General features: G+C 41.1%; 1 protein-coding gene across 1 annotated transcript in view; it reads right to left on the bottom strand.

Annotated features, from left to right (window-relative positions):
• SIAE (sialic acid acetylesterase) overlaps positions 1-21,453 on the bottom strand; it is a 38,555-nt gene that overhangs the window by 14,936 nt on the left and 2,166 nt on the right. Inside the window, exons 2-4 of the mRNA XM_029956329.1 lie at positions 19,653-19,814; positions 11,628-11,803; positions 1,441-1,579 (exon numbers count right to left, since the gene is read on the bottom strand). Of these exons, the coding sequence (XP_029812189.1) occupies positions 1,441-1,579; positions 11,628-11,803; positions 19,653-19,814 (477 nt within the window). The remainder of the gene's footprint in view (positions 1-1,440; positions 1,580-11,627; positions 11,804-19,652; positions 19,815-21,453) is intronic.

The raw sequence follows: 21,453 nt of genomic DNA, 5'->3' as shown, positions 1-21,453 counted from the left end.
TTTATTTATATATTTCTGTCTCATTAGCTTGCACCCCCACCCACCCCATCCCTTGATATCAAAAATGTATTCGGTCTCAGAGTTCAGAGAGTAAAAGGGGGCTGACAGCAAGGTATAAACACATGATCCAAACCTAACTGACTCCTGAGTTTTGGGTAACATGTAGGGAGAGTTCATAGACCAAACGATTTATCCAAAACTTTACCCAAATCTCTTCAGCTCCTGAGTTCTCACAGGGAGAATTCCGATAATACTGAGTACCAGACACTTTGTACAGAATTTACTAATTGTATTCTGCATTTCCTGTATTCCTCCGTGCTAGAATGCAAACTCCATGAGATCAGGTGTCCTTGCCCGTTTTATCCATGTCTATCCCCGAAGCACTTAGAACAAGGCTTAGCACATAACGACCCTCAAGTATTTGTTGAATGAATCAACACTTGGAAAATGTGGGAGCAGAGGTAACCAAGGTAAAGCACACACAGACACAAAAAGAAAAGGAACGAGAAAAAGCACGAGGGACCACATGTGGAGGAAGGCACTGAAGAAAGCAAAGAGAGTGAGGGAGAGGTCAGAGGAAGAAAACTGGTGAGAGGCTGCACCGCGTAAGCTAAGAGGAATGTGTGGCTTCTCGAAGCGGCGGTCAGCAGTGTCAAGGGCTAGAGTGTCCGGATTGTATAATTAGAAGAAAGGCAGCAGCCTTGAGGTGAGTAAGCTGTGAGGTAGAAGCAGAAGATAAATTACAAAGAGTGAAGATGGAAAGGGCAGTGGAAAGAATGAGGACAGACTGTAGCCTAGAAAGGTTTAACAGAGCAAAGGAGAGAGGTCAGACACCAGGAGAAGGAGGTTTGTTATGTTTCTTTTGTTGTTTCCTTAGAGTTAGAGAAAGGGGGAACTGGAGACCAGGACCTGTTCTGTCCTGCTCACTGCTGTATCCTTGGGGCCCAGCACAAAGCCTGACGTGGATCAGGAGGGAAATAAAGATCTTGTGCTGAGTGGTGGATGGAGGGGTGAAAGACCAGAGCTCAAGGGGTAGAAGGCAGACCTGGAAGGAAGCGCCAGCATCACAGGTAGCCCTGAAAGTTGTGCTCAGACACAGAGAGGGAGGAAGGAAGGAAGAGAAAAGGAGGAGAGCATTGAGATTTGGATGGAGAGACTGAGACTGAGATTGAATGGAGAGGGATGCTGGCAGAGCTTGAGCAGAGGGGCCTCCACGTGCTCAGTGAGGCTGAAGGAAGTGTCACCCGCTCAGAGCAAGGGGGATCCTTGGGAAAAATGCATGAAGTGGCTACTATCAGATTCATGCAGAGAGTCAGCAAGAAATGAGTGAAAGGTGGCTGAATCCTAATAAATAGAACAGAACCAGATTCAGGATTCCAGATTCCACCAAGGGCACTGACCCCGGATGTAAGAGATGGCACACACCCCACAGTCACTCACCTGAGGTGGGCTTAGACCACTGTAAGTCAACCTTGGCAAGGTCCTCCAGTTCCTGCTCTGCCTCGGTGAGTGACACAGAGAAGATGCGGACAGACTGATAGGCCTCAGTGTTAGACAGCTCTCTGGTGGCATTGAGTATCTAGGAAAAAAACAAGGAATGTCATTTCTTACACCAACCCAGTGGGTGGCCAACTAGCTTACCACCTCTTAGCAAACACTACCCACCCTCTAAGCCTTCATATACCAAGATCAAATAAATCTGAGTCACCTTGATCCACCTTGACGAACGCAGACCACGGTGATTCCTGTCCCCGAAGAAGATAGGAATACAGTGAAATTTGAGATCTCAAAAAGCAAGTCTGAATTAGATGACGTTTAGGCTCAAGAATATCAACTGTCAATTAGACGGCTGTGATGTCTAGAAACTAAAATGCTTCTTTTCAGACAAAGTATCTCATTAACACAAAACCATAGCATTCACTTCTTTCCAAAAGGGAGCTGAAAAGGCCAGGGGGAGGCAGACATGTGTAATCCATACCACAGAAGAGAGGTGTCTCCAAAAGGAACACACCTGAGAGACGACTGTTTGAAGGGCTAAAATATACTGAAATCTCTCAAATGCTTCAATTCTCATCTCGTCCTGCCCAATCACTCAAGAAAGGCACAGAAGACAGGGTGTTCAGCGTGGCTGCAGACAAAGAAAAGTGTCCATCCAAAGATGCCACCTCTTCCTAAATCCCTTTACAAACCCTCACCAGTTGCCAAGAGTACACAGAATGGCTTGGAGCCCTTCTGGACTAGACCACATTACACCACATAGTTTCTTTGTTAGTCCTTCCTCTGAGAGCTTACACGAAAGTGCTATGTCCTTCGATCCCAGTTTTTGAGTTATGTTTTTCTTTTCTTTTACAAAGAATATACAATGTACACGTATTGATTTGTTTTGTTATTGGGTGCCTTTTCTTGCTTTCTCTCTATCCTTCCTGGACTAGTCTGGTTTTCCCACAACAAAGGGCTAACAGGAGCATTGGGAAGCCCAGGCATCAGTGGCCTCAGGGAACAAGAGCTCCAGCTGACAGGACTGCCACAGTGAGAGCACAGGAGGCTGGGACACTTTCCATTGGCCGCTAGCCACCAAGCGTGCAGCTGGCTCCCTTCCCTCCCGCCCACCGCAGAGAACACAGCTGGCCCTCCAGCCCACAGGGGAAGAGACACCCCGGAGCAGCCAGAGCGCCCCCACAGGGCACCTCATTGAAACAGGCTGCCCCTGACTGCCAACTGAGCCTGCTGTGGCCAATAAGATGGCCAGATGCAAGTGAAAGGTCTCTCCAGGTCACAGCGGGAGCCACAGCCTTGATGTGCCCCCCTGGGTAACAGCAGCTCTAGCTGGTGGGGGCCACTGGTCTTTGCCCTATTGGGACAGAGACTCCATACGTTCTCAGGAAAATTCCACAGGCCACCCAGACATATGTTCAAAATCTTGCCCGGCAAGCGAAATGTAAAATAAACAGTAAACAGTAAAAAAAAAAAAAAAACAGGCGAAAGCACTCACAGTCTATTCTGGCAGGAAAATTATTTTTCAGCAGCAAGTACCTGTAAAAAGTCACCTCCCTTGAAATCGGCTCTGCTCTGAGCACTAAGGATGGTATGTCGCTTCCATGGAAACCGTGGATGAAACTGCTTTCCTTCTCTCCACCCACACTAGCTTCCGAACCGCCGGGGGAACTCAAGCGCCGCATCTCCGCGAGATGCCAGCTTGGGGAGGCGGTACGGGTGAACATGCTACTTGTCTCATAGGCCCATTGCTAGCGCAGTGGACTGTTCAAGGCCGACAGGGTTGCGGTGTTTGGCACTCGCCCATGTTACCAGCACACAGATCTGGATCCCAAACACTGGCTGGGAAAAACTTCCATTTTCAACTTCACATTTGTGTATTATCTCAAGCCAAAACCTGAAAGTCACAGCAAATGTTAAAAAAAAAAATGGGGGTGGGGGGGAAATTCTTGCTGTACCTGATGACAATTACTTCTGAAATTGGTATTCTTTCCCAATCTCACCAAGCCATCTTGATGGAAGCATTTCCTCAGGGGTATGGGCAGCAAATTTAGGAATAAAGAGATTTCAGGAAGATTTTCATTTAAATGACACTTGGTTTCCCCCCCGCTGATGAAAGGGGAAGCCTTCCTCCATCTGCTGAGATCAAATTTCATCTCATCAAACACCTCAGTGTAATTATTTTTCTACTGAGTATTTAAATGAGGATGTAAATGAATACCAAGGTATTTGAAGTCATTAAAGCTGCTGTGGCGGAGACAGTGTACCACTACCTCCCTGGGGACCCGCCAGTTCACCATCAAAGCAGCTGCTCCCCGGTGTTCATTTTGTAACCTTTATGCCACATTCTTGAATTAATGAAGAAACATCAAGAATCTATTTCCTCAGAGAATCTTGGCATGGGGTCTGTGGGAGGGGGCAGGGCATGTGTGTGAGAGAGAGTGTGTGTGTGTGTGTCTGTGTGTGTGTGCGCACGCACGTGCACAGGGAATCCACACCAAAGAACACAGGGGAGTGTCACTTAATAAAGAATTTAGGTTTTGTAAGTTGCAGTCCCTTCTATTACAGTAGAATATAGCAGTTTTAAAGGTGAGGGAATAACTATAAATAAGCCAGCCGCCGTACCTCCCATGAATCTTCTATTGTAGTTTGACTTCTCTACTTGTAAAGTAGCAGTGTCAGGATTGCCAAGGTATTGAAAACTGGGCTTCCGTGTCTAACACTGGCCATCTTCTTCTGAGCCTAACTAGAAATATCCAAGTCTTAAGACCTACCCTGAGTTAGGAGGCGACAGATGAACATTTAGACTTTTCTCCATTTATACACATCTCACTCAGTGTTATAAATAACACTCAATCTTAAAATTCCACTTTACCCTAACAACAAGATGGGCCTACAATCTGCCATTTCCTTCATTTGAATATGATGAGTGGTAGGTTATAGTAGAAATCTTACCTCCTCAGAAAAGTCACACGGAGGAGGGCAAAGAGAAGAGACAGATAGCGTGTTTGGGTACATGTGTGTGCATGTGTGCATGTATACGTGTACGTGTGTGTACATGTTGTTTCTGTGTTGGGCATCTTTTAGAGGAAAAGGAGCAAAAGGAACAAAGGAAGAGTCAGATAAAGCATGCTTCTGATCAAAAAAGAAAGTTCTACAGAATGTTAGGAGACTAGAAAACTTGGCTTTTGATACTGTCAGCACCTAAAATGCTGTCTTGCAAACTAAGTGCATGATTTAAAAATAAATAAATAAATAAATAAAAATTTAACTCTTGGCTGTGTCGGATGGACTCCTTTTTCTATCTCCCTGTATCTCAGAGCTTATAGCCTTAGTCGAATGCTAAAGATGCTGAAGTGTAAATTCTAGGCAGAAAGAATGTGTTCGTAACAATCAAAATCTGATTTAGCTTGACAGAAAATGAGATGGGACCCCCTGGCACAGTGTGCTATTGAGAATCTGACTGTATAGATACAAGTACATCTGGTCCCTGCCTTTCTGTGCAAACAGGGAACCACCATCAAAGCATTAAAGAAAGGACTGTTTTCCTTTAGTGAGTTAACAGCAATCCCACTTCTAAACAAAACTATGCTTTCCCTCAAGATAGAAGACTTCAGTTTTGCTTCCAGCCACTTATATGGAAAGGGAGCCCAGTTAAAGTTCAGTTCAATAAACATTTAAATTCAAAGTTTCCACATATTGAAGCAGGGCAGGAAGCAAGAATAAATAAGATACTGGTTATGAAGACATAAATGCAAGAACTTAGATTCTGAATTAGACTAATACAAAAATAAAGTAGATATGCCCAGGATCTTTTTAGTAGCATTATTTAGTGATTAGTTAAGAAAAGAAAAAGAAAAGGGGTAGAAGCAATTAAAGCAAAATAAATCACGAAGTATGTGAAAGGGCTCAATTTTATAATTTTTTAAAAAAAATAAATGAATTGGGGCACCTGGGGGGCTCAGTTGGTTAAGCTTCTGACTTTAGCTCAGGTCATGATCTTGTGATTCATGAGTTCAAGCCATGCATGGAGCTGTCTGCTGTCAGCACAGAGCCTGCTTCGGATCCTCTGTCTGTCTCCCACCCACCACCCTCCTTTCCTTCCCCTGCTCATACGCTCTCTCTTCTCTCAAAAATAAACAAACATTTGAAAAATGAAATAAAAATGAAAAAAATAAATGAATTGAGATCATAGTGTAGTCATATAGATTTTAAAAACTCAAATGTAAGTATTCCTCAAAAATGGAGACGTATAATAAAAGAAAGGCAGGAAAATAAAAATCAATTTGAGGAGAAACTAAGTTTTAGAAGAAGAGCTGGGAAGACAATAATCTTTTCAAGTTCTTAACTTACTAAAGAAAACAAATCAAAGTATGCAGAGCATATCTGTGCCAATCCATAATGCAAACAAAACCATTTATCCCTAAGATGCTTGTTTATATAAAGGAACTCTTTATTATCAAATATAATATTTGATAAATATTTGAGGGATTAGGTAAGCACATTTCAGTTTCTTGTTTTATAACTTTCTTTTAAAAATAATAGTTATTTCATGCTCATTATAGCAAAATGAGAACATACAGACAAGGAAAAAAAAATCAATCCCAATTTCAAATGTGCCAAAGAACTTAACTCAGACTACTTTCTCTGAAGTTGTGATACTGCATAAAAACATCTTTACCCTTCTTCAGCAATATTTCAAGCCGATACAGTTTATATAGTCTGTGAAACTTGCTCATAGGTAGTCTAGCCTTGATTCTAATTTAAATGAAATAACAATGGTTGCCCTTACTTTTATGTTTAAATCAGACAGCTTACTAAACAAAGAAAAAGAACAACTCTGAGGCCCAAAGCTCTAATATCATCACACCTATCCAGAAACCCACTCTCTTCATTCTAAGCAGTTTTTGTTTAATTAGAAGTAGAGCTGATCTTGAAAAGAAATTTGAATGCCAATGACATACAGCACCAACGTTTTTACTCTACTGCTGCCTAGCTAGAGTACCAGTCAAACTACTAAGAGGTAGTAGTTCCCTTCACAACTTTCTCAGTGTCCTTTTGATCCAGCTTTACTTCAGAGCCCTCACTGATAGTCTATCAGGGCAGCCCTATTCTCTAATAGCAACGAACACAGGAACCCCTCAAAGTGAATTTCATCACTGACCAACATATGGCACGCCAGCATTCCCCGGTTCCATTCCACATGACTCGATGCCCTCTGTGTGCCCCATCCTTACTTGGAAGCCTATTTAGTGCTCTTCCCACCAACAATTCTAGCAGAGCAAATAGAGCCTAGTGAAGCCTCTATATAGTTATCATAAGGGAAAAAATAAGCTAGGTCTCAAAATTTAAGAAGGGTTAGTTTTCAAAGGCTGTGAGTAAAACAAAGAAAAGTGAATTAATGCTAACAAAAGAAATCCTATGAAAAAGTTGAGCAAAAAAAACATTATCACTGGCCTTCTTTCTGTGTAACAAAAAAAGAAGAAAAAAATATATATATACTTCTGTGCAAAAATATATATATATGTGTATATTTATATATACATCACAGCCTTTGAAGGTTAGCTGTTCTAAAATTTTGAGACCTGTGCTCACTTCAGCAGCACATACATTAAATTTTTAGACCTAGCATATTTTCTATGATGTATACATAACATGTATACATATATGTACATATATATTGACATATTAACTTGATACATGAATACATATCAATTTGATATATGACACCTAATTGAAGTATCAAGATATATAGCTTTGTTAAGATAGTTCACACACACACACACACACACACACACACACACACACAGATAAACCAAATATGACGAAATATTAACTGTCAATCTTGATGGTGGGTATATAAGTGTTTGTAAGTCTCTTAACTTTTGTGTGTGGTTGAAACTTCTTATAATAAAAAATTGAAAAAATAGCAACATCTTAATTTAGACAGCTATTTTCAATTTATAAATACCTTTTAGAAACAAACAAAATAATTTAATCTTTATAATGGCCCAATAAATTAATTAGGTAAATACAATCACTACTGGACCATAGTTGTGAAAACTGAGTCTCAAACATTTGACAAAATTCAACATACTTTCATGACAAAAACACTCAAACAACTAAGAATAGAGGGGTCACTCCTCAACATGATGAAAGGCATTTATGAAAAACCCACAGGTAACATCACACTCAGTGGTGTGAGAGTGAAAGCTTTCCTACTAAAACTAGGACAAGAGAAGGATGTCTGTTTTCACCTCTACTATACCACATTGTACAGGAAGCTCTAGCCAGAGCTATTAGACAAGAAAAAAGAAATAAAAGGCACCAAAAGAGGTAAAACTATCTCTATCCACAGATGATATGCTCAAAACCCCAAACCCAAAAAAATCCACAAGATAGCTACCAGAACTAACAAATGAATTCCGGAAAGTGTCAGGGTACAAGATCAACATGCAAAAATCACTTGTTTCTATACACCAGCAATGAACAGTCTTAAGAGGAAATCAAGGGGCGCCTGGGTGGCTCAGTGAGTTAAGCGTCCAGCTTTGGCTCAGGTCATGATCTCATGGTTCGTGGGTTTGAGCCCCACATCAGGCTCTGTGCTGACAACTCAGAGCCTGGAGCCTGCTTCTGATTCTGTGACTCATGCTCTCTCTGACCCTCCCCTGCTTGTACTGTCTCTCTCTGTCTCTCAAAAAAAAAAAAAAAAAACCATAAAAAATTAAAAATTAAAAAAAAGAGAAAAATCAAGACAGAAATTTCATGTACAATAGCATCTAAAGGAATTAAGTACTTACAAAGAAACCTAGCAAAGGAAGTTAAGAGACTTGTACACTGAAAACCACAAAACATTGCTGAAAAAAAATTAAAGATCTAAATTAATGGAAAAGCATCCTTTCATAGCAGGAAGGCTTAACATCATTAAGATGTAAATATAACCCAAAGCAATCTACAGATTCAACACAATATCTAACAAAATTCCAAAAGCCTTTTTCGCAGAAATGGAAAAGCATCTTCTCACATTCATATGGAATTTCAAGGAGCCGTGAATAGCCAAAACAATCTTGAAAAAGAAGAATACACTTGGAAGACTCATACCTCCCAACTTTGAAACTTACTACAAAGCTACAGTAATTAAAACTGTATGGTACTGGATAAGGAACATGGAAAAAAATAGGAAGCCCAGAAATAAACCCTTACATGGCCAACTGGAGTTCCAAGAGTTCAATGTGGAAAGAACAGTCCTCAACAAATGATGTTGCAAGAACTGCATATCCACTTGCAAGAGAATGAAGTTAGACCTTCACCTTACACTACATATAAAAATTGACACAAAAAGGATCAAAGACCTAAAACTATAAAATTCTTAGAAGACAACATTGGGGGGGAACCTTCTTAGCACTGGATTTAACAATTTCATGTATATGACATCAAAAGCATGGAAAACAAAAAATAAATCAATAAACTTGACTTCACTAAAATTAAGAACTTTTGTGTACCAAAGGACACTCTCAAGAAGGTGAAATGACCACCTACAGAATGGGGAAATATTTGCAAATCATACATCTGAAAAGTGGTTAATATCTAGAATATATAAATAATTCCTACAACATGACAACAAACAACCCAATTCAAAACTGGGCAAAGAACTTACATAGACATTTCTCCAAAGGAGATATACAAACAGCCAATAAGTACATGAAATAACACTCAATATCATTAGTCGTTAGGGAAATGCAAATCAAAACTACAATGATCCTCAAAAAACTAAAATTGGAGCTATCCTATAATCCAGCAGCAATTGGACTACTAGGTATTTACTCAAAGTATACAAAAATACAGATTTGATGCATACATATACCCCAATGTTTATAGCTGCATTATCAACAATAGCCAAACTATGGAGACATCCCAAATGTCCACTGACTGATGAATGGATAAAGAAGATGTGGTGTGTGTGTGTGTGTGTGTGTGTGTGTGTGTATGTGTGTGCATATATACATATACACACAATTGAATATTACACAGCCATCAAGAAGAATGAAATCTTGCCATTTGCAATGACATGGATGGAGCTGGACTGTATTATGCAAAATGAAATAAGTCAATCAGAGAAAGACAAATGCCATATGATTTTACTCTTATGTGGAATTTAAGAAACAAGACAGATAAACATATGAAAAGTTGGGAGGAAGAGGAGAGAGGAAAACAAACCATAAGAGACTCTTAACAATAGAGAACAAACTGAAGTTGATGGAGGCAGGTCAGTGGGGAATGGGCTACATGGGTGATGGGTATTAAGGAGGGCACTTGTGATGAGCATTGGGTATTATGTAAGTGATGAATCACTGAATTTTACTCATGAAGCCAATACTGCACTGTATGTTAACTAAAATTTAAATTAAAAGTTAAAAAAAAATTTTAACACAATGAGATACCACTTCATACCTACTAGCATAGCTATAATAAAAATTTTTTAATTAAAAAAAACAGAAAATAACACGTGTTAGAGAAATTGAACCTTTGCAGATTGCTGATAGGAATGTAAAACAGTATGGCCACTGTGAAATGTTTTGGTGGTTCCTCAAAAGTTAAACATAGAACTAATAGATGACTCAGCAATTTCACTCAAAGGTATATATCCAAAAGAATTGAAAGCAGGGACTCGAAAAGCTATTTGTACACCAATGTTCAGAGCAGTATCATACACAATAGCCAAAAGACAGAAACCACTCAAGTGTCCATCAACAGAAGAATGGATGAACAAAATGCAACATACAGAATGGAATACGATTCAGACATAAAAAGGAACAAAATCTTGATATACGCTACAAGGTGGATGGACCTTGAAAACATTATGCTTAGTAAAATAAGTCAGAGACAGAAGGACAAAGATCGCATGATTCCATTTATAATACCATCTAAAAGAATTAAATACTTAGGAATAAATCTAGCCAAGGATGTAGGAGACTTGTGCACTGAGAACTGAGGTGCCTAGAATCGACAAATTCATAGAGAGAAAGCAGAATAGAGGCTACCAGGGGCTGAAAGAAGGTGAAAAGAAGGGGGGAGGCAGTTGTTGCTAGATGGGTCCAGAGGGATATTGGGATGAGGAGAAATTTCTGAGTACAGATAGTAGTGACAAGTACACAGAGGGTTGTGAATAAATTTAATGCCACTAAGTGGTAAAATTACCAATGATTAAAATGAGAAGTATGATGTTATATTCATTTTAACCACAATTTTTTAAAGCAGGGTTTTTGGGGGTTTTTTATCTCTCTCTCAAAAATAAATAAAAACATTAAAAAAAGTTTAAGACAGGGGGGCACACAGGTGCAGAGGAGAGGGGCAGAGAAAGAAGGAAAGAGAATCAAAAGCAGGCTCTGTGCTCAGCGCAGAGCCTGATACAGGATTTGATGCCATGACTTGGGATCATGACCTGAGCCTAAATCAAGAGTCAGACTCTCAACCACCAGAGCCAGCCAGGTGCCCCTAAAAAGTCGGTTTTGAAAACAAAGTCTCAGAAACACAAAGTGATTTTCTCCAAGTCATGTAACTGGTAAAAGGCAAAGCCAACATTCAGTCTCGAATTTTTAAATCTCCATGACAACAAAAGACATATTATATTAGATGCACAGCTTGAAACAAATTGTTTTGATTTCCTAGGCTCTCTCCAGAAGCTCATCTTCTAAGACCACTCAAAAGAAGAGTAATCTACTTTGTGTTCAATTGGATATGAACTCTCCCTTACCATCAGATACTCTTGCTCCTGCCTTTAGCTCAGGAAGGCAAGGAAATGGTGCCCTGCACACGTCCAGAGCACTAGCTATGATTCACAAAGAGGCTCTGGAGTCACATTACCTGCTCATATTCTGGCTGCACTATTAACTGTGTGACCTTAAGCTGGTAATTTAGCCTCAGTGGGTCAGTTTCCTCATCTGTGCGATGAATAACCATATTTAGCTCAGAGTTGCTAAATCAAATTAATTAATACATGCCAAACACTCCGAACAGATCTTGGCACATGGCAGAAGAAGGTTTCTACCTCCTTCTGCTTGTCCCCTTCCTCCACCTTCTTTTTCTTCTTCTCTGTCATCATAATTTATCAACACTAAGACTCTGCAAATTACCTGTGAAACTGTCATCTGCATGTTACTCTGCCCACTGCAAAGCCAGACATCTCCAAATAAGACATCGTGAACTCTCAGGGTGAAGTTCATTCCTCCCCAAGTCTGCTGTGCCACCACCTCATAAGGTCCACCAGGCTTCATGGGATCCAGTACCACCATCCAGCTGTTAGAATGTGCTGAAATTATAAAAAGCCTCCAAGGAATTAATCAATTAAAATGAAATTAAAGCACAATCCTGCCATGCATGCTGTTCCAAGCCACTGTGATGAACTGAATTCAAAGGTAAGATTAGGGCTTAGAGGGCTCAGCCAGTTAAGAGGCTGACTCTTGATCTAAGCTCAGGTCATGATCTTGCAGTTTGTGAGATCGAGCCCCACGTCGGGCTCTGTGCTGACAGTGTGGAGCCTGCTTGGGATTCTCCATTTCTCCCTCTCTCACTGCCCCTACCCTGTTTTCTCTCTCTTGCTCTCGCTCTCACTCTCACTCTCTCTCAAAATAAGCTTTAAAAAGATATGAAGATGAGCCAAATTTCCAGCAAGTAAATAGAAATAACAAAAGCAGCAGCATTTCTATCCTTAATCTGTACCAACTCCTCCTTCCTTGTAACTGAAGCATTTACAGGAAAAATTAATCACCCAGTTATAATCCTAAGTGAGAATAGACAAAAACATACTGAGATCAAAATCCAAGGGAGTTTAATTTTTAAAAAACCATAAAATAGAAATTCATATAGTATCCAATTGTCAGCAGTAATATAATCATACTCTAATCGATCTATGCAGTGCCCCCAAATTAATTTGTAACTATCTAAACAAATACGAACACAGGTAAGAGAAGATCCTTTACAATCTCATCTTCCCCTTACTTGATGGCATCATCCTTGTCATTGATCCCCCCACCAACTCCCTGTGCTGCTTCCAAGGATTAATGCTACCAGTAGGTCTGGGTTCTCCTGCCACTGGACACACAGGTGAGCAGAGAAACTGACACAGGACAAAGGAAGAGAAGAGTACATAGTACGAATTTGAGATTCGTACAAATTGATCTCTCTGTGAAGAAGAAATTTAGACGTGCCCAATTAATTGTTTTCAGAGAGTTACTTAGCAGAATTAAGGTTTTCGGACTCAATTAGGAAGATGAAAAGCTATCCAAGACCCTATTTCAGAAATTCATAGCACATTCCTTAGGAACCACCCCCCTACCACCTCCCTACCTCTCACCCACTCACACCACCACCACTGCCAACATCACACTCAGAAACTTAGGGAAAGTATCTTCAAAGTGGCAAAATGATGCCTGGGAGAACCAAACAACATGAACAAAGCTGAAGAAAGGAGTGAGAAAAAAAAATAAAGAAAATAATGAAGTGATCATTTTAAAATAAATATCCTTGGCATCGTGCCAATGGCTACAAAATAATTTCTAATTTGTGCCCCTCAGACCAATATTAACTCAGAGGGAAAGAATGGGAAGAAGTGGAAATGGAGCATCCTAAAGTTATTATAGCAGCCTGTAAAAATTAGAATCATAAAAATACTATCCAAGTACCTATTAAGTGCTAGATGCTATGCTAAGTTCTTCCCAATCAGCAAAAGCTAAGCAGAAGCATGAGAAGTCTGGACACATGATAGGAGGTTAGGAAAAGCTCAAACCGTAGGGATTGCTCAAAAGTATTGGGGGAAATGTCCAAAAGCCTGAAGGCATCAGCGAAAGGGTGCGTTGCTTGCCTCTCTCGAAAGCACAACCCACTGAGATTGCTACTCCCATCCTTTAGAGGTCAAGGAAGCTCAGGACCAAATGCTCACTATTGTTTTTATACCACCAATAGCCAGACATCAACATATTAACTGTATAATTTACCTAAAGCAGAAAAATCACTGTTTTGGAAACAGTGGGCAGCTCATACAGATTGTGTCGCACAGGTGTGATGTGCTCCAGATGGCTTACGCTGCTGAGCAGGCAGACGCTCCAATCTGTCCCCACTACAGCCCTGCCAAGGTCTTTCCAGGCTTCTTGCACTCACATATCTTACTAAATCCTTGTCCTTCTGCCACAAATGTTACTCATTTATGATGGGGAGGTCAAAAAACCCAGGGCAGAACTGTTAGCTTTCTGCTACTGTGCAATTTATTCCTAGTTATTTATTAATTAGATATTTATACTTAGCCTCAATCCACGCAATATGGCCAGTGAAGAAAATTACCTTCACCAGAGCTTCTGAAAAGTTTTGCTGCCCAGCAACTAAAGGGTAAATAAGGGAAGAGGGTGGGGAGATGTTTGGGCAAAAGATGGCAATATCATCCTGCTATAGCCAGAGGGTGAGCTCCGTCAAGCACCTAAATAGTCTGAAGAGACTAGGGATCCACACCAATAACTGCTCTCTTGAGGGAAACGCTCAGCTCCCTCAAAGACCTTAGAGAACTTCCTTCTGGCCTAATCCTCGAGTTCTGTTTGTTTCAAGCTGTTTTCCTCTCCCACTTGATAAAAGAAAAACTCTGATGCAATAATGAGGGTTAAATGAAGTTACCTGCCAGGGAGTGCAGGGGAAACCAGGTCCACTGCAGAGAGCTTACTAATGGTTAAACCAACCTAGAAACAACTTAAGACACTGGGGATTCACTCCCCTGTAAGAATATACGAAGGGGAGCAAGCCTGATGAAGGCTGGTCCTTAGACTCAAGGCAAGAATGGGATTACAAAGGCAGAAGTCACCACATTTCACAAGGATGATGAAATCCGGTTACAGTCTTTGAAACTTTGTTGACCTCCCCCCCAAAGTCCATTAGGTTGAATCCAAATAATAAAACTCAGTGACACCACGAAGTTCACCATCCAGCTGACTTTCTGCCCATTCTGATGGACTTTCTGAACAACAGCTGTTATGGTTCCTTCTTCTGGACCTTCATCACATGCAAATCTTGTGCCCTCCCTTACTTAGATAAACCCCAGTTCTGAGTTACACCATCAAGAAAGCCAGGCAAATTACTAAACAGGCTTTGTGTTTCCATGTCCAATGGTTAGCATATCTGGGGGTCTACTTCTTCCTGTCCCTCTTCTCTTCATGTTCCAGCCCATGGCTGAAGTAAAGAACTCTCTTCAGTTTCTTCTCTCCATCTCCCCCACCTCAAAATCAGAAGAACAAATAATCAAAGGGGAAAAAATTAAAAGAATTTGTCTAAAGACATGATTAGTCATAGAATGCATTCATGCTTTTTTTTTGTTATTCACATCAGATGTTAATTATTTTTTAAGTTATTGTGCCAAATCTCAGATGCCAAGAAGAGAAAAATGGAAATTATCCATGACCTTTCCCTTCCCAAGAGAAAAAGCATAGAACAGGAAGATGTTCCTTGCCCACAAAACCCTGGCATTTCACCAGCTATTAACCAATTCAATGATCTATAGAAGTGACTTGGAGATGAAGATCTTACTGCCGAAACTGCCCCTTTGCAACCTGCATTTATTCTGTATAAAGCTCGTCACCCACCACCAAATATGAATGTAAAAAGCAAAAAATGGGGCGCCTGTGTGGCTCAGTCAGTTAAGCATCTGGCTTCAGCTCAGGTTATGAGCTCATGGTTCGTGGGTTCGAGCCCTGCATCAGGCTCTTTGCTGATAGCTAACTCAGAGCCTGGAGCCTGCTTCGGATTCTGTGTCTCCCTCTCTCTCTGACCCTCCCCTCCTTGTACTGTCTCTCTCTGTCTCTCAAAAATAAATTAAAAAAAAAATTAACAAAATTTTTAGAAAAAGCAAAAAAAAGAGCCTTAACATTTTTCCATCAATAAAACTATTTATGCAACTGTTTAAATTATAGCATGAATGGCAGATACACCCTAAGGTGACTCTGCAGTAAGTCACACCCTTACATAATCCCTTCCCCTCAAATTCAGGCAGAATCTGTGATTTGCTTCCAACCAACAGAAAATGGCATGGGGGAGGAGATGTCATTCTTGTGATTTGGATTACATTACATGGAAAAGATAAAGGAGCTTGGCAGATGTAATTAAACTTCCTAAACAGTTGACACTAAGTTAATAAAAAGGAAAATTACTCTGGGTGGGCCTGACCTAATAAGGCGAGCCCTTTAAAAGAAGGTCTAGGGGCGTGTGGGTGGCTCAGCTGCTTAAGCATTTGACTTTGACTCAGGTCCTGATCTCACGAGTTATGAGCTCAAACCCCATGTCAGGCTCTGTGCTGACAGCTGAGCCTGGAGCCTGTTTCCAATTCTGTGTCTCCCTCTCTCTCTGTTCCTCCCTGGCTTGCACTTTGTCTCTCTCCTCAAAAATAAATATTTTTTTATTTAAAAAAAATAAAAGAAGGTCTAGGGGTCAGAGATTTGAAGCAGTAGAGATGCTTCCATGAATTCTATAGGCATAAGGAGGTAAACCTGCCAGCAGCCTACAGGAGCTTGTAGGGGATCCTTCCCTAGTCAAGACTCCAGATGAGAACACAGCCCAGCCAACACCTGATTTCAGTCTTGTGAGACCCTGAGCAGAGAACCCAGCTAAGTGATGGCCCAGGCTTCAGATCTATAGAAACTTTGCCATAACAAAAGCATGCTGTTCTAAGCACCTAAGTTTGTGGTAATTTATTGTATAGCACAAAAAACTAGTGTGCATGCGAACACTGCAGCCAGGAGCTTTTTACTTTTCTAAGGGGTTTAGACTTTTTGTAATTTTCTAAGTTAAAGAAAATATCCCTACTTTCTCAGTCATGATGATGAATCCAGACATTTTATCCCCCATGTGTGCCAAAGGGAGAAGATATACCCTATCCGCCCCAGTTTTATTCCTTGTGTCTGAAAAAATCATCATGTAGCATTTGACAATATGGTTTAAATAGGCCCAGTACCTGACCCATATTCCCAATCACCCCTCACGTTGTCCTAAAGCTTAAGTGTCAGATTTCTGGACAGAAATCTTCATGCTGTTAATTCCATTTTGTTGTGGGCACTCAGGGGATTGATTATAGGTAATAAATTAAATATTAACAGAGATAGTGTGACAAACTGAGGTAGTCTAGCTGAAAATCCCAGAGTCCTCATCAAATTTAAAGAGAAGTCAAGCCTTCAATATACTCTGCATTGTTTCCTTTGAGAAACATTTTCTTTTCTGCCCTATAAAATTTCCTACATGTCTACCTCTCTTATTCCAAGTAACACTTTATCCATTTTGCTTCATGTACAGAACACAGCAAGATGCCCCTAAAAGTAGGCTTATGGATGTACAAAATATATTTTCTTTTTTCTCTTCTACCAAGCAAATGCAGAGAGCCTAACAAATATATATAAAGTACATATATACCTTTTGTATCTATCACTATAGTACTATGTAATCTCTGTCTCCTAAATATTTATTGATAATGTTAATTATTAGCCAAGGGAACCCTATTTTTTATTTTTAAACTACAGTAGCTCTTTGGGTTTCTAAATCAACTGAGATCACCAGTATTTATACTCTGTGCTGTGAATTTCTTTTTTTTTTTAATGTTTTATTTATTTTTGATACAGAGAGAGAGAGACAGAGCATGAGAGGGGGAGGGGCAGAGACAGAAGGAGACACAGAACCAGAAGCAGGCTCCAGGCTCTGAGCTAACTGTCAGCACAGAGCCTGACGCGGGGCTCAAACCCACGAACGTGAGATCTGACCTGAGCCGAAGTCAGAGGCTTAACCAACTGAGCCACCCAGGTGCCCCATGTGCTGCGAATTTCTAAGATAGACACAACACAAAAAGAGACAGCATTGCTTGTCTCTTGAATTCATTTTCAGTATATCCTACAGGTCACCAGTGGCATTTAAATCTAACAGAGAACAACTTCTCCATCATCTTATGCTTCCCCTTTCAACATTATTAGTTTCACCCAGTAGCATTCTTACCTTAAAAAGTCTTAAAATTCAAGTACTAAAAGTACTCACCTCCCATCTATGCCTGCCACATCGTATTTTTAAATGTTTGTTGGGGCACCTACACGGCTCAGTCTGTTGAGCATTCAGCTCTTGATTTCAGCTCAGCTGATGGTTTCATAGTTCATAGATTTGATCCCCCTGTTGGGCTTTGCACTGCAAGTACGGAGCCTGCTTGGGATTCTCTCTCTCCTCCTCCCCCACCCCCATGCAAGAGTGTGTGTGCACGCATGTGTGCATTCTCTTTGTCTCTGAAAATAAATAAATAAACTTTTAAAAAAAAGTTTATTGTAGGGAAATGAATTCTAAAGAGCCTGCACCAGGGTCTGGATCACTCTGGACTGGATATTGACAAAGCTAATCAGGAAATCCTTGTTTTCAAGGCTCAGTAAAATTCCCACAAGCTTCCCTGTCATACATATCTTCAAGTCACTGCTCAAACCACAAACTCCCACACTAACCCCCCTGCTCCCCAGAGTAGCCTCCTCACCTGACTCTCACCTTCAACATTCCATGACTATATCGCTACCTCCAACCAAGATCCGATCCTGTCTCCACTTGACCAGGCCGTGAATGTGGCCTCCAATATCCAGTTAACGTCTAGCTATGCTCCTCCGCATGTCACCTCCCACACCTTTACCCTTCTAGACAAAGACTCCTTTGTAGGACCTGTCTGTTCAAAGACGCTTCTAGTTCTCACCTTCTTGAATATCCTCACAGCCACGACCTTGGGTCTGGGCTTTGTCATCTATAGCCTAAATATCCTAGGCTAACAGTTCCCACCACTTCTATTCTTACTGATCTCCACTCCACTCTCCACAGTGCTGCCAGAATTATCTTCCTAAAATACAATTCTTTTTTTTTAATGTTTATTTATTTTTTAGAGAGAAAGAGAGAGCATGCATGCGGAGGAGGCACAGAGAGAGGGAGGGAGACACAGAATCCAAAGCAGGCTCCAGGCTCTGAGGGGTCAGCACAGAGCCCGGTGGGGGGCTCAACATCACCAACCGCGAGATCATGACCTGAGCTGAAGTCAGACGCTTAACCGACTGAGCCACCCAGGCGCCCCCTAAAATACAAGTCTGATTGAGTCATTTGGCTGCTTAAAATCCACTGATCCAAAATAGAGTATATTCTCCTTAGCAGTGACAAACAAGCCTTCCTACATTTCCAACCTCTCTCCTGTCATCTGCTACCAGCCACAGACCCCAGTGCTGACAAACCAAACTGCTTGCTGTTTCTCCAGTGACCAACCTCCCTCGTGCCTCCATGCCTTGGTCTGGGCAATTCCCCCCTACCTGCTTTGCCCTACTTATCTTTTAAGATAAATCTTAGACTATGTTCATTATCTCTCCTAAGCACTCCCATAGCACACTGCAATTCCATATTGGGGCACCCAACTTACCAGTAACCGCTTATTCTTTATCTGCCTCCTCCCCTCATCTGTAAGCTTCTTTAGGAAAGAGACCACATCTCTCTTGCTAATCGCTGTATTACCAGTACTGAGCACAACATACAGCACATAGGCACTCAATAAATACTTGAGTGACTCTCTAAATATAATAATAATAATAATGGTGACTAACACACGTTTATATGTGTTAATTCATTTAATCCTTACCATAACCCTAAGTTATCATTATTATCTACACTTTACAAACAAGGAAATTGCAACGCAGAGATGTTATATAACATGCCTGAGGTGACAGAGTCATACGGTGATGGAGGCAGAGCCAGAGCTCAGTGAGGCCAGAGCCTGGGTTCTTAAGCACTCTCCATACTGCCTCTTATGTATAATTCAGTTCAAATGTCCCCGTCAGTGGAAACTGTCTCTTACCATCCAATCTGAGTATCCCATGACACCCCCTAGACACTTCATCATGGCATTTATCACACTGCACTTTATGACTTGGTGTCTATTCTCGTTATGCCATGAGATCCTGGGGGAAAGGCCTCTGCCTCGGTCTCAATGTTCTGTGTCCTCAGTGCCTGACACACAGTAAACACTCAAACTTAAATGGATGGGTGGGGTAATCTGAGTCCCAGCACAAGCATTCCTTTTTCAGATTGTCCAGCAGGTGGCGGAAGAAGACAAAAGCTGAACAGAAGATGAGCCGCCTTACCTTTCACACTCGTCACCTTCTCCATGATGGCTTCTCCATCTTGGCACAGAGTCACTGCCACTGTGGCTCCGGATATGCCATAGCCCCAGATCACGGCCCCCGCGGGCTCCTTCTGCAGCACCATGTAATTATTGATGTATGAAGCAAAGCGAAAACCATCATCTAAAAATTTTAACAAACACTTAGAAAAGCGTCATTGGGGGATTATTTATCACCAGTTGCATCTGGTTAAACAGCAAGGAACACAAAGTCCTTCTACAAGACCTTTTGAATATACCCAGACCCTTTAATCTTCTAAAACTAGATCTTACTCCTCCTAATTAGGTAAGCAACGTAAGGAGAGCAGTTGTCAACAATACACATCATAGGACAAGATGACCAATAAGGAAAACTCAAGGAGCCGAGGGCAACCAATGCGCCACAAGCCTCCTCCCCTTCAGAGCTCTTGATCTTCCTTTGCTCTGAGGCTTGACCCTGATGCTCTGGACTCTCCCCGCAAATTGTGAAAATGCTCCTTTTATGCACCCCACAGATGGTATTTATGAGAAAAATAAACCACTTCCTTCCCCTACTTTCCATTACCATGCCCACTCCTTGTTGCTGGGAATAAAGAAACCTGCCTCTCTCCAACACAGCCTCCCTTAATCTTTCCCCCATTCCTTATCTCCCCCTTTCCATTCTACCAGCGTCGAATCCTGCAAATAATTCCCCTTATTGTGAGGGTTTTTTCCTTGACAACCCACTAAAAATTTTAACTAAGCATATATGACTATCTGTGGCATCTGCTTCCTTCTAAGGTAAATTCAAATAAATCAAGATGATAAAAATAAGGTCGGGGAGAAATAGAGGGTCAAAATGTCAGAACAAAGGTCTTTCGTCTCAATTTTACCCATTTCCCAAGCTACGTTATATAAAAAGAACAAGAGAGAGAGCACTTGAAACTGTAGATTCTATTCTAGAGTCACTAACAAGACTGAATAAGAACTCGCTTTAACGAGATCATTCCTATTTTTAACATGCAGCCTATATTGAAGTATTTTATTAATAACAAGCATCTATCCAAATTATCTCAGTGAGCTCCTCATCAAAACTTAACAAGGGGGACAAAAAAAAACCTTAAGTTATGTCCCAATTTGTCTGAACAAAACAGACTAAAATCCCTAGAAGAAAATAATTAACAGAGTTAAGATTTTTTTAAGGGTTTTAAACAAAAATGATAGGCAGGAAAGGGAATGAGAACTAACAAGGTTGACATTTTCCTCCCTGAAAGCTACAAATGATGATGGCCCCCGAGGCTATACTGAAAGCTAATGGGGTCTCCTATACAGACTCCACTGCCTATTTGTCCTGTGCTTCAAATGGCAGCCCAGTCGCTAAACATCCGCTAAACATCCTCGGTGCTCTCTCTCATGAGTTAGTTCCATCATCAAACCTACATGACAACCAACAGTCATCCAGAAGGCTGGATAATGGGCTGGAGATGCACAGCTACCACAAGCAAAACGCTCTAAGAAGAGACTCTAACATCCCAGAATTGCATAAGCACGTTAGCAGCCTGCTGGAGGGAAGGGGAGAGACACGTGTGGGAGGGCCTAGTCTTGGGTAGGTGCTTCATATGGAATAAGAACTGAACACCAAAGGGCTAAGAGCTAAGCAGAGAAGGGGGAGGGGAGGGGAACGCAGTCAAAACTGGATGTCGCTTGCACAGGAGCCTATGCAAAGGAAGGGCTCTCTAAGAGTGCAGCCTTTGTCTCATTGTGCTGGGGACACATCTTTCTTTCCAACTCAGCCTGTTTTCGCC

Source organism: Suricata suricatta, chromosome 11 (assembly GCF_006229205.1).
Source record: "Suricata suricatta isolate VVHF042 chromosome 11, meerkat_22Aug2017_6uvM2_HiC, whole genome shotgun sequence".
Lineage (NCBI taxonomy): Eukaryota > Metazoa > Chordata > Mammalia > Carnivora > Herpestidae > Suricata > Suricata suricatta.
This window is presented reverse-complemented; position numbering and strand designations above follow the sequence as displayed.